Consider the following 14,583-nt stretch of genomic DNA (forward strand, 5'->3'; position numbering starts at 1 on the left):
TGAACAAAGGATTGTGGGCTCAGAAGTTTGACTACAATCAGAGGGAGGTGTGACACATTGTGGATGCACTTTTGGATGGTTTGGTATGTGTGAAGTTTCATTAGTAAGAACAAAAAGTTATAAAACAAAAAAGTCTACTACGCAGGAGGGCTCTGATTATGCCTCAACTTACACAAAAATATCATGCACTAGTCAAAAAAAAACCTATTTGATCAAAATTGGCCAATTTTAAATGGAAACATAACAAGGAAACAAAAATGTGGCTGATGAAACAACTCAGTATAGAATATTCTTAATGTGCAGAAGTTTACCACCCCCCCCCCACAAAGCAACGCATTGTTAGCTATTTTGAGTAGCGTGAAAATTTAGTGTTAATTGCCTGTGTTCACCTCATTAAAAACAAAAAAACAATAAGGGGTCAAAAATCTATCTGACTGGCTGTCTGTATCAGCTGAAGGCAGGCACAAAAAGTTCACACCCTTCCAAACTCTAGAATCACAAAGAGAGCCCTCTGCGACACAGATGCATAATTGCAGATATATAATTCACTGGAAAACCCTTTGGCTAAATATGCACACAATACTTATTTTTTGTCTTTGTGATCACAGCTCAGCTAACTCATTGAGATATTTGATCTAAATCAGTGGTACCCAACACTGGTCCTTGAGGAACACCATCCTGCACGTTTTAGTTGTTTCCCTACTTCAACACACCTGATTCGGTGATTTAATTACTTCAAGCTTGTTAACCACCCATTAATTAGAATCAGGTGTGTTGAAGCAGGAAACAACTAAAACATACAAGATGGTGTTCCTCAAGGACCAGGGTTGGGAACCCCCGATCTAAATACATCAGGCACTGGATAGTGGATGTAGTGTGGATGAGGGCGTAGCATTGGCCAGTAGCTAATAAGCACTGCTGCTGTGCCCCCGGAGCCTCAACACACACACCCTTCTTTCATTTTAGTATTAACTGGAACACACACGCACACAGAGACCCATCGACCCAAATAGTGACCGTCCCATCTTGCTGTCTTAGTTTCTGCAGCCTGCCTCAAACACTAAACTGTGTTCTGACGTTTAGAGGTAACCACCTGCACGGTTTTAGCTCCTTAAGCTAGTTAGTCAAATCTGAACCAAAAAAAAACAAAGAAAGTGGAGAAAATGACTCAAAAGAAAATTAAACATAAAATCAAGACAGAAGAAAAACAACAACACATAAATCATAAAAAGCTCCTTCAGCAACCATTTCAGCCATGCTTAAAAAAAATAAAATAAAAAAACACGCAGAAAGCTGTTTAGAGGGGCACACCCAGAATGTGTCAGCTCATAATTACAACATGGAGCTCAACTGAAATACATGTGAAAAATGACAGAAATTAAACAAGTTAATGTAAGTGGACGTTCTCGCTCCTTCCATTTCTTTTTCTCTCGCCGTGGGTGGATGTCTGAAGAGCGTGGGAGCACGTAGGTGCTCCTACAAAATATGCTTCGAGCAGGGTGGGGTCGGGGGGGGGCTGTTTGAGGACGATTACGTTATCACTCTGAAACCAAATGGTTTTACTGCAGATGTTGAACTTTGACCAAAGCAAGTGAGATCACCGAATCAGAGTAGTTAAGGGAGGACGGGTGGGTGGGGTGGGGGTCTTTATTGCTATATAATTCAGTGCAGATTCATGAGTAATACCACAAACACATCCACCCAGAGCGTGATTCATGGAGAAAAAGAAAGAGAGAGAATGGGAACTTAACTAATGAACAGAGGGAAAATGAATAATACACAACTTTTTTTTTTTGTTTCGTGTGTTTCAGTGAAGAGTCTGCGTTGGTTTCTATCTTTTTGTCAGAACGTGTTAGGGTAACTGTACAGGCAGGCGCCTCTCTCTGTCACTTGCGTCCAAGAGGCTAGCAAAAGGCAATTACCAGTTAACTGATCAGCAGGCAGGCTTGGGGCGGCTCATCATTGGGTGAAGAGTTCAGAGGTCAGAAGGTCATGTGTTAGTTGCCGGTGGCGGCTAGGTGGTTAGAAACAAAAACAAAACAAACAGAAAAAAAAAAGATAGAAAGGATATTAGTGTCAGCAAGAAGAGACTGGAATGACATCATTTTAACAATAAAATGAATGCAAAATCTGCTCCTAATCCCCCTGCTGCTATGCCGTGAACCCATCTAATCTCATTAAAATCATGACGTTGTCACGTCATGATCCTAATACTAAGCCACACCCTAATCAATTAGCTTTGCGGTTTCTTTAAAGCACACACTGCCCCCCTAAAACAACACAACAAAGCAAACAAAGCAAAACATAATAAACAGAAGCAAAGAGACGTGAACAAAAAAGTTAAACAACAAAAAGTAAAGTTTTAGTGTTTCTCACGTGGGAGTGCAAGTTACAGTGTGATTAGTAGTAAGGTAATAAAAATAGCTACTGTCACGTGACAACTGTGTCTAGTGTTCAATAAATAGAAGAATCAATGCTTTCTGATTCTCTCTCTTTATTTAACAGTATACTTTTTATAGAATATAAATATACACAAAGCCATAAATACATTTGATATAAAACGTTCAAATATAAAATGACAGTACCTCAAGTACAACTGAAATATCAAAAAATGTACTTAGCTTTTTTGTAAATGTAATTGCAAAAATGCTGCAGAGAACGCGAGCTACCTCAGCTTATGTCTACTTACTATAGAAAAATAAAATTCCCAAATATGAACTCCACAGAGAAATGTTGTATAGCTGAACAGCTACTTGTCTTCTGCCTTCACTGACAGCTCTTCCTTTGTTTCTGCTCCTTACGAGTGGAGATAAATCATGTATGGGAACAAGCTTGCTCCATTTAGGTTCTAATTTCACCTCAGAGGAATGTCACTCTACACCTTAAATACTGCCTGTAAAGTATTCACCTGTCCTGGCTTCACAGCTGCATGAACTGAAATCTCTTAAGATCACTTTTGCCTGAGCTTTAAAATATACACAGTCTACACAAACTGTAAATTTTAAGTACTAAATGTAAACAAAATGTGCATACCACCCAACCATTTAGCTGGTGTGTGGATGTATAGGAAAGGTTTCAGAGGGAAAGGAAAACAAAACAAAATACAATACATACAATGTACAAATCCCCGACTAAGGCAGTGAGGCATAATAGGCATCAAAATCATAGAAATGCACTCGATAGCAAAATGTAGCTAAGAGACTAAACTGACCTCTGTCAGCGGTCACAATCCTTTGGTAAGGATGGACCCGCGTGTCATGCCGTCTCACTTTAGTAGCCATTGCACCTAGATTGTAACAGGTCCACAAGGTTAGAAACCGTTCACTTTGAGAAAAGGAGAAACAGTCATTTTTTTTTTTCCAGTAATAACATTCACATTTCAACATTTATGATTTATAATGCTTAAGATTATACAATACACAAAACCTAATACGGATTATATTACAGATACACAATACACAGATCTTTTTTTTTTTTTTACACGTACAAAATCTTTGTAGGAAAAAATAATACATCTATTTGGAGATTTGCTTTGTTTTTAAAAATGCATAACTTAAGTACTAAAAATCCACAGTGTTCAGAGTTATATGGGAACTTTTTGGAAAAAGGGGGAACTAGCTAAAGGTTATGGGCTCTTGGTTTGTCTAGAAAAATAATGATTCTTCTTGTGGGATCCAAAGCAGAGCTGAGAGAAATTTGTCTCTTTATTTTGAAAGGTGGGGAAATCCAATACAGCTCTGATGGTAATTGAATGGTGGCGGACAGCACCTGCCTCTCGCTCTCTCCTTCATTTTCTCTTTGCTGCTCTCACCATTTCTCTCCAGGTCAATCTGCTAGCTGATGGCAAAGGCTGTCATTTTCCAACTATTTTTGTCGTAACTGATTTGTTTTTACTGCACCGGTTGTCACGGCCTCATATACATGACACAAACACACAGTTTGTGCATCACAGTATGTTCAAGTATTACGAAACTACGATGCGCTCAGCTCTCAAGAGAGAAAACTGGGCAAAATAAATCCAAGAAGAAATTTCTTGTATTTTTAAGAGAAATGTTTGAGTTTCAACTAAGTAACTACACTGTTCTGAAGTAGCAGACAGGTCTGATATTTCTGATGAGATGTTTGGACGCAGTAGAACATGCAGCTGAGCCCAATTTAAGGTGAGACAGTAAGAAAGAGACAGAGTGAGTAGACATACATCGACCTGCTTGTTTTTGCTCCGATCCAATCCCAATATCTGAATTCAAATATCTGCGGATACTAACGTTTTCCAATCTGTTTATGTTGTTATACTCTAGATTGTTTTTTCCTCTGTCAACATTCAAATATTTCCAAAAGCGTCATGCTGAGCAAGCAGACTCCAGCAGGCAGAATGCTCCTCTTTGGTGGCAGATTCATGTACAAAGCTCCACCTGTGTTTCTTAAAACTCACAAAATGTGCCCAACAAAGATACTTACTGTACGTAGGACTAATGTTTTATAATTAAAATATGCTAACTCTTTTTAGGTGTAAGCTTAAACGTTCACTATGTCATCAGTTAAAAATATAAACTGCAGCGACACAAGACCATGACATCTGAATCAACAAATGGATTTATGGCCTCAATCAAATATTCAATACAGGAATGACGTCAGTATTGGAAGCGGATATCGATATTGGATCGGACTGGCCCCAACTCTATTTAAGAGCGTTAGCATGATTCTCAGGGCCTTGTGTTGCTGAAGGCACCAATCGATAGTGTGAGTAAATAAAGTGCACTAAGCTGGTGTAACCCTGCAAGTTGAAGAAAGAAAAGCCAGTCAGCTGTCTCTGTCTGTTCTACACGTCTCCCAGAGGCCTCTCAGATGCACTGATCAGCTAAAATCACATTTGTGTCTGCTGCTGCCGCATGACACTATGACCAACATTAATGTGTCAAACATAAAACTCAACAACCGACCCAGACCCCTTTGTCTCGTGACTAAAAAAATCAGCTGTACTTTTATTAACTGCAATCTCAACACAACACATCCTGCACAGTTTAGAATAGCCAAAAGTCGTACAGATGATTCTTTGGTAGCAGATGTGTTGAGCTTTAAGCACCATTGAGAATAAACTACGGAGCCACATATTTACCTGTCCTTACTGGCACAGAAACTAAAGGGATATGTCAGGTATAAACGCAAAGACTCAAGTTCTACAGATGTGAAGCTAAGACAATGGAGAGGAAGGAAAATGGAGGAAAAAAATGTAAAGATTGGAGGAATTTAATGAACATCCCCAGTGGGAGTGAGAAAGGGACTATCTACAGGCATCAAGGCCTGCCTGCAGAGAACAGCACAGAGAAATGATTTCAAAAGCTGCAGAAATCCGAGGGGATCTGCCGCCAGACTGAATATGCCTCCAGGCCAGTGCATGAAAAGGTTAGAGAGCAGGCTGCATGTATGAAAAGTGGGTTTCTGTCAGCGTGTCTCAGTTTATACAGAGGAAAATTCTTCTATAAACCTTGCAGAAGAGGCAATGTAAACCTGAGCACATTCTTTTGGTAAGAGTGCTGTAACTAAAACAGTGAAATAACTTCTGGTAAAGAGTATAAAGACAGTTCAACAGCCCAAAACTCATGGTAATTTATGTCCCCATTTAGCATTTTTTTAATATAATGAAGTCCATATGAGCCACATTGCTGGTCCCACCATCACAGAGTGACACCAGCACATCCACCCTGTGAGTTTGTCTGTTTTGATCTTCAGGTGGTCACAACATATTTACCTTTCAATAAGTCCTGACTGTGGCTCAGGGAAGCTGCATCCAGCATCCCAGCTCCAGGGTAAAACAAGCTGCCCTCCTGTCCAGGTTGGCTAAAGTTGGCCGCTGCACCTGCTGCAGCCATGCTTCCCCAGGCTCTCTTACCTAGAACCCCACTGTGCTCGATGGGGTACTCCAGCAGCGAGGTGGGTGCCAAGGCGTAAGGGTAATCGTAGGGGGTGGTGTAGATTAGGCCAGCATCCGGTGTGGGAGGCACCAGGGTGGGGGTGCCATTGGGCAGCATGGCAGCCATCTGAGTAGGCCGAATGATGTTCATGATGGGGGTTCCAGCTGGTGTCGGAGGCCGGAGTGCCTGAGGAGGCAACACCTGACCTGCTGGAGCTGCTATGAGACGGGGGCCCTGTGCGGCTACTGCCGCCGCTGCAAGAGAGAACGCAAGGGCGGCTGCCATAAACAAGAAAGCAAAGGACAGGTGTAGAAAGAAAGAAAAAGACAAAGTGTAGGGTGATTGATCATAATCACAGATGAAGAGTGGGGGTGGGGTGTAGAAAGAAACAAAGACGGAAAAGTAGAGTGAACAGAAGAGGAGAGGAGAGGAGCACAAGGGGAAAATTAGTCCATGCAATGATCATGGTGGTGAACCACAAAAGCGACAGTTTGCTGCAAATCAAAATCAATAAAATCAACATAGCCAAACAAAATTAAAAACCCGCACACCAGAACATATGAGCACAAAATACAGCAGTCGTCCCAATGCAAATAAAGCATACAGATCACCATAGCAGCAATATATTTATCTAACAGAAAAGGCACAGTAAGATAAATGACAAACATGCCAACAGAAATGGACTGGCTGACTGTATCTGAAAACAGCGCCTAAAAGAAATTTGGACTATTTTGGATTTTAGATATAAAGTTCATTCTCTAAATCAGATCATTTATGCAGTCAACAGTCAGTTTATGTTGGATGTGAAGAACATTTTTAGGCGAATATGCATTAGCAGGTGCTATGAGCCGTGCCATACACCTCTTCACAGTCATATACAATTATGTGCTATTGTAACAGCAAATAAGGGGGAACATGAATTTTAATCAGTGCTATGTGAGCAGATGTTAAATAAAAATAAATAAACACAGGAACTGACCACTTAAACTTACATTTTTGTAAATTTGAGTACACTTTTTTGTTTTTACCCGACTTTGAATCGTTTCCAAATGACAAACATTAGGAATCAAAAAGAGCATGCATGTCAGAGCTGAAACGTGAGTAAGTATTTGTAAGTTAAATGTTTGATGTGATCCAGTTTCTGATGAGCAGAGTTAGACAGCTGAACTCAGCAACGTGATGAAAAGTTCAGAACAAGCAACGCAAAGCTGATGTATAAGGTGCGCAGCAGAAAGGATGAACAGGCAGATGAATGGATGGATGGCAAAAAGGAAAGAAACAGGACAAATGCAGTTCTGCATATAATTGAAATGAATGTAAGTGATCCAGTGTGGTTGCAGTTAACTTGAGGGTAAATAAACATCAGATCTTAATGGGCAAAATAGATTTAGAGGGTAAACAGGGTTATTGTGAAAGGCTGGTGTATGTAGTGAAACGATTAGTGATGTATGTTACAACACAGAAGGATTATGAAAATTAGGGACATACAAAACACATTTTGCTTGAAGTTCACTTACATGTTTTAATGTTGTTGTCTCTGTATGTTCCATTGAGTATAGCTAACTCCATTAGCTGCATCTTCTTCAAATTGTCTTCACCCTCGGCCTGAGGAAAAAAAAAAATGTTGTGCTTTAACTTTACGTCAATGCAGACTAACGGGTACATTTAAAGGCCAACTAAAACAATATATAATACAGTTAGTTCACCTTACCCGGGTGTTAAAATGCAAGGACAAATAAAACATTAAAACATTTCAATGCAGCTCACTACTCTAGTTGGATTTAATTTAAAAATGGGAGCAGGCCAAAGTGCTGTTGTCATTCCAGAGTGTCTCCTTGTTGCTAAAATGCTGACAGAGACATTAAGTGTGAGAATGCATATTCATAATCCATATCAGAATGGTAATTACTGTAATTTTCTTTGCTCCCTTGTGCGCAATCAAATTCGCAATAACCGCCCTGGCTAATGTCAGTCCTGTCAATTAATGTTTGGATAAATAAATACAAAAGCAGCAGCCACTGTCATTATCGTCAAATTAGGGGACTGAAATTATTCACAGAAACCAATTAAGATAGCACCCCACCTCCTACTTACACCCATCCATTCCAAACTCTTTCCTCTCAGTTTTCCCTTTCCGCCCCCAAACTCCATTTCCCCCAGAGCTACTGAACACTCAATAACCATGACAACAAAAAAGTCCCTGTGATTTTCCAGGTGGTACACCATAAACTGGGTTGTTTTGAATTATTTTCCAAAGTGAGGAGTGCAAAGACGAGTGTGTGAAGTCTTGCTGACCTAAGGTCAACCTTAAGTGAACTATTGATTTTATGCCTTTTGCTGCAGTGTTAAAACTCAGGCTTCTTCGCTTAGTATTACCACTCACAAATGCTCAGCCACATACGCAATGCATCTATGTGCGAACAAAGCAATGAGATTCAAGAAAGCTAAATCCCATTTTTCCGCTGAGTCAATGGGAAGAGCCAGGCTTTTAGACAAATTCATAGTTCAACAAATGTTTGTAGCTCAATTCAAAGAACAATAAGGAAATAAAGGATAAAGGGGAAAGAAGGGGAAAATGAGGGCTCAGAGTTAAGCCCTCCCTTGAGACTCCACTTCAACACAACCACAGAGAAGCAAAAGAGAAAGTGACAGTGGCTTCCCCCCCTTTACTAAAGGGCCATGCATACTCCATCCAAAACAGTGAAATCTGCTTTCATTGACGCAGAAGGTGACAAAAAATCACGGCATTTTGTCCTCATAGTAGCTTCACCTGTTTCTTCTCCACACAAGACCCGGGACACACATTTTCTCATGGGCCAACGTGCCAAGTGTTGTGTGATTGGTTAGAGGTTTGTGGGCGTGTTCATCAATGTGGAAATGCGCTCGGACATTCAGCTTTACGACTCTTCAGTCACATTAAATTAGTCAAATGGACAAAACCGGACGGAGATTGCACAAACGTTCATTGTGTATGGAGGAGTCAGTTTGCTGAAAAGTGTGGCGCTTTCTTCATGACAAATTTGTGGCCAAACGGCAGGTGCAGGGGCGGAGTGGACACTCTGGCAGGAAGAAACCCAAGAGAGGGGGTTCCCAAGAGCTCTGGGCTGTGTGTCTCATGGACAGTAAAAGGTATGGACGTAAACGCAAGTCCCGTAACCATGTGACCGCAAGTCGACCGTTTAGCTTCGAATGGAGTATGTAGCCTTAAATGTAAGGTAGTGTCACCAGAGCAGTCACTGTATCTAGCTGTACATTTTTTGTGTATGTGCACTGCTAAGTAAATTGCAGAGCTGCCAACAAATAAACTTTCCATTTGCTAAATTCAATGTGCTATTTTCTTTTTTCTCCTGTCAAGAGATTTTCACATTACAACGCTAAAATAAAGAACGACAGAAAAAGGTAAAAACACGTTTATCAGAGACTCACGGTACAATAAACAACCATTTCATTTTCACTTTAATCTGGTTCACCTTAAGAATTGAAAACATAAACAGCCTGGTATGACTTACTAATGATTATTATGAGACTAATAATATACAGTATTTTCTTCTTTGTATGCGTCTCTCCAAAAACTGTGTCAGCGATTCTTCGAAAGTGGGCCAAGCCAGCTGAGATTATATGGTAACCATACAAGATCTGAATTGTAAGTTTATTACTTGCAAAGGTCAATAAGTTTTTTTTTTTTTACTAAAATCCATCTAGCATTTATCTTTGCCATTTTCTCTACACAAAAAGCTTCATAAACAATTTCAAACATGCTGAAAGGAGTTACATTGTAAGCATTCCTGAACAAGCAAACCTTCTGCCCAACAATAACTCACAAAAATGAGTAATTTCTCAGTTGACTGTGCACAGGATATCACAACAACATGTGTCAACAACCAAATATATGTGACGTCTGTTTTTGGTCTATACTAAGGGTTAAAGTTCATCATAATGTAGTCTACATAGTGGTAATAATTTATTAGCAAAGATGATTTTCAGAGTTTGAGCCTTGTGATGAACTGGTGACCAGTTCAGGGTGCACCCTGCTCGATGGCAGATGTGACAGCCTCCTGCACTCCGTGACTCTGAACAGGGCAATACGAGTACAGAAAATGGATGGACAGATTTCAGGAGTTTCTCAGTAGCAGAATGCAAATCAGGACAAATGAATGAATCTTTAGAGTTGCGTGTGTGTTTATGTAGGCTCTATTATGATAGATCTGCCGGTTGGTGGGGGTTAAATAGGCACAAGGGAAGAGGGTGCCACAATCTATCCAACTCTGCAGAGGTGGCATGCTGCCCGTTAAAGAGTGGAAAGACACAAAATAGAGGGCAACAAAAGGGGAAGAACACAGACGCTGCAGCTAGAATGAGGTGTGTGTGTGTATCTTCAATGGAGGGCAGAGGATGAAGCTTGATTTTCTCACTAACACAGAGTGTTGGCTAAAGCCACCGATCCCCAACAGATCACTGCCGTTTCATATACAAACAAGCTAATGATCATGTATGAAACAAAACTATTGTCCTGCAACATATTATTTTTCTCTAACATCGTTTTCTTTCAAACCAGTGATAGTGACATTAGAAACATGGTCGGAGATGCGCAACAAGGACGGCACATTTAAAATGAACAGAAGCTTTGAGATCAGAAGAAGCCAAAAGATGCTCCTGCCGACAGTGTTGTAGAGAAGCTTTAATCATGTTGCTCTAGGTATACTGACACAGCTTCCTACGATAGATGCACAGCTTAAATGAATGATGAATTGTACCGGAGAGAGCAGTTACCTGTTTAATGTTGCCTTGCTCAAAGTGTCGTGACAATTAACAGACTCCTCAGTCAGCATACACAACCTGTAATAAAGCATCCACTCAGGGGGGAAGTGTCACGAAGATTGTGAGTGTGAGCCATGCAGTGTGTGTGTAATGACCTAACTGCTGGAATACCCCAGAGAAAGATGCCTACTGGATTAGAAAGAGAAAAATAAGACAAGGAAGTTTTGTCTTATCCCAAACATTCACACATGCAAGTCTGTGACAAACATACACACCCTCATGCTGCTGTCCATCAGTGAAAAAGTCACTCAATAAAGCTGCTCTATCCACAAGAATCTGATTCAATCAATGAGGCCTATTTGTGAAATCAGCAGAGCGGTAAAAGCTATCAGCGACAAGCAAGACAGAGGGATGAGGGAAAACGAGAAAATAGGAAGGGAAGAGAAGGGAGATGAGAGTGTGATGAGCTAAAGTAGAGGAGCCATGTCCCACTGCCTACCTGACCACGCTGCAATGATATCACTTGATGCATGAAAAATCACTGTCACGCTTCACCACTTAGTGACTCTTCTGACCCAAGCTTGTCCACAGCATAGATAAATACAAACTGTAGCCAATATCAATTACTACAAACAAGAGGGCTTATGTTTAATAGTTTGTTATGCATGTACATTAGAATGACAATAAGAAACAGTTGAATGAGCCCTTATTCAGACCTTTACCAAGCCAGGCCAATTAAAAAAAAATACTGTAGGAGCCTGGGATGGATGGAATGAATCTGCTCATGTTTATGGCTACAACAGGGGGAAAGAGCTTTTGCTCATTTTTGGAAAAAGTCGCCATCTGTGGAACCTGGCTAACAGCTTAGGTCAGAAATGATGAGCAAAGACAGAAACATAAGGAGGTGGAACAAAAGAGTTCAGGAAAGGGAAAAAGTGCTGTAGAGCAAGTACTAGGAAAAACATGAAAGATTATATTTGAGTTTGTCAAGAGATGTGAAGAGATAAGAAAGGGATAGCTGGAGAAAATGAGACAAGAAAAGACAGACAGCGTAGTGAAAGCCAATTTGTCTCTTCCCTAGTGGGCTGACTCTGGCTAGGGCTTGCTTTCTCCCCCTCACTGCCAGTCATCACAAACAGGCATACACACACATGAGTATTCACACACACAAGCACACACACACACACATATCTTAGGCCTTAGCAGGGACAGGGTCAGACTCTCCAAACTACTCCAATTACCTCAGCAGTAAACACAACCTGCCCTGGCTACCACCTGGGATACAGTGAGGCTGTATGGGTAGAGCAGAGAGCAAGAAGGGAGGGAAAGATTCAGCAGAGTGGTGTGGAGGAGGTGAGACTTGGAGCCTTGGGGAGGGAGGAATAGATGACTTCATGTACAGAGGGGTGGAACTGGTGGTGGTGTAAATGTATTTTTTTCCCTGTTCCTTTCCTGTTCTACACTCCCTTTTGGTTCCTTCCCAACCTTCAACATCTGGAGGGAAATGATTACTCTTGCCAAGCTGCCAAAATGACTTATCAACAATTCCACACTCTCCAAGAGTGGAGGGTTAGAGGAGAGATAGGAAAGAGTACTTCTTGCAAGCTTCAAAACATCTCCGCATTAAGTAAATTACTGACAAGAAATTTAATCAGTTCAAGCCAGCTAAAGCAAACTTGGAATATGATTTTTTTGAAAGAAATAAAAACATGTGCAACAAAATTGAATTTGATGTTTTCATAGACAAGACTTATATTATAAATCAAGCAACTGCTCAAGCAAGTATTAGGAAATCAAATTGATACATGCTGCCAAAACACACAATTTTCTGTTTTAAGCACTGTAGAGGAAGTAAAAATGTTATACAGCACACGTCTGCCATTTTTTCTTGTTCCCTCTTATAAGTAGCACATTTAAAATCTGTGCTGAGCTAAGTACCGCATGCCCGCTTTCAAAATCATTACTGTATTTTCAAAAGCAATTTTCTTCTTTCAGCCATGCTCCTTAGCTTTTGTGAACATATTGGCCAAGGGAGTCGGGCACCTACAGGATTTTCCTTTTCTCCAACGACTAACAATGCAATCTCCTGCAACTTTGCTCTCTCACTGTCTTATACCTTCACAGCACTTTAGTAAAGCCTATTTACGTTTCCTTTGCTTGCTTTCTTACTTTCAGACGGCTCTGTTAGTGGTGTGTGCCATTAGTCATGCAAAACCAACAGCACACTAGTTCATTAGCATAGACGTGAACCTGACTCCAGTCAGATTATTACAAACATATCACGGCTACTCCGCCCCATTACTGTCAGTCATGCAGCTTACTGAGGTACAGGAGAGGGGCAGATTACAAAGTGAGGAACAAACTGTTATTCTAATACCTCTCTTTCTCTACCATTGGTAAATTCATAACAGCAAAGGTGTCAAGACGAAAAACTAGTCTCTTCAGATTAGCACAGAACTGGTAGTTGTATGTATGTAAGGCAATATTTTACAGAGAAGCATTAATTTAAATGGCAGCCCATAGTTTATTATACACAACTTCTCTATGTTATTAACAATGGGGAATGGATGAGTGACAAACAGCATTTGCCCTGGAACTGGCAATAGATCCTAGATCTATGGGGCTGATAACAGCCTTTTATTGTGCCGGAGAAGAGTGAAGTGGGCAGCCTTGGTGCTGTGTGTTAGCCCCATCAATATCTGCTGACAGACTTATACACAATCTCAGTGCCACCAACAGGGAAACGAAGAAAGAATGAAAAGTAAAATATGTGTCTTATAGCTAAATGAACTTTGAAAATAATAATAATCAAAAGGTTTTCTAATCAAGATTGTTTAACAGCTGTATATTTGATTTAAATTGCCTATTTTTTCTTTTCTTCTACTCATTTTCGGGATGCTGTTGTTCAGCGTATCGTTTTGCATTATTAGTGTTTAGCGTATATCTTAGTGTATATGTTAGATCCAGTTTCTTTTAGCACTTAATATTTTTGCTATTGTTGGGTGTAACTGGGACCCTGTGTACATAATTTTGTTCCACCTCATGTACCACATGTGATGAGAATGGTTATAAACCTACTTGAACTTTGCCTCATTTTGCTAGCCACCGTTCAAGTCGTTTCAAACTCCATTCTCAGTCCCATCAGCAAGCTGTGGACTGATGGCTTTCTTGCCTCCTTCATTGTATCTTGAGTGTAGAAGCTATTTTTCCCACTTGGACTAATTTATTGTTTCAGCTTTGTTACTTTCACTATGCTTTAGTTGTTGATGATGTCCAGCCTCTGTGACTGGTTGTCACTAAGTGGGAAAAGTGTATTATCAGTCTTAACAGAGAAGACATTGAATGTGTGTAATATACACATAAAAATACAAGAGAAACAGTACTGTCTTAAGAGTTTTGCAACTAGCTAGCCATAAATATAATCAAAATAACTGAGTTGCATAAACTTCCAGAAATGACCACTAACAAGACTTATTGAAGGCTCAAAATATGGGAAGGGTTACTCTTGATGAATGAACTGAAAACCTAATTTTGTCAGGTTGCACAGAGCCACAATAGATTAAAACTCCCAAGAAAATGTGTTAAAAAATAGATCCTGGCTGTCACACATGCACATGATCACAAAGGTTTGAATTTGCACCTCGCAGGAGATTCTCAAATCTGTGTTTTAAAAGAAGGCTTCAGTGATCAGCTCTGAGTCAGGATCTCTGAATCTGATGCAAATCCCCTGGCAGCATTTAAACCTTCCAAATCATCGCTGGCCAAATCCCTTCAAGATATTCCGTGCTCGATTGGATGGCATTAAAGGATCGCAGTGACAGAACAATACAGCGTCTGCTAGTGTGGTGGAATGAGAAATGTGTGTGTTTGGGGGTGGGGGGTGAATAAAAAAAGATATGGTAGAGATTGTGAG

The 14,583-nt window shown here is 40.4% G+C and overlaps 1 protein-coding gene across 3 annotated transcripts in view; it reads right to left on the reverse strand.

Annotated features, from left to right (window-relative positions):
• Positions 1 to 731: 731 nt before the first annotated feature.
• qkia (QKI, KH domain containing, RNA binding a) overlaps positions 732 to 14,583 on the reverse strand; it is a 63,707-nt gene continuing 49,855 nt past the window's right edge. Inside the window, exons 5-8 of one of the 3 annotated variants that reach the window (XM_037695062.1) lie at positions 7,430 to 7,517; positions 5,891 to 6,166; positions 3,212 to 3,286; positions 732 to 2,014 (exon numbers count right to left, since the gene is read on the reverse strand). In XM_037695062.1, coding sequence (XP_037550990.1) covers positions 1,998 to 2,014; positions 3,212 to 3,286; positions 5,891 to 6,166; positions 7,430 to 7,517 — 456 coding nt within the window. In that variant the 3' untranslated portion in view covers positions 732 to 1,997. Of the gene's footprint in view, positions 2,015 to 3,211; positions 3,287 to 5,749; positions 6,191 to 7,429; positions 7,518 to 14,583 lie in introns of all 3 variants that reach the window. The other 2 variants (XM_037695061.1, XM_037695060.1) reach the window with 2 other exon arrangements.

This window comes from Nematolebias whitei, chromosome 21 (assembly GCF_014905685.2).
Source record: "Nematolebias whitei isolate Nwh7 chromosome 21, NemWhi1, whole genome shotgun sequence".
In the NCBI taxonomy this organism is placed as follows: domain Eukaryota; kingdom Metazoa; phylum Chordata; class Actinopteri; order Cyprinodontiformes; family Rivulidae; genus Nematolebias; species Nematolebias whitei.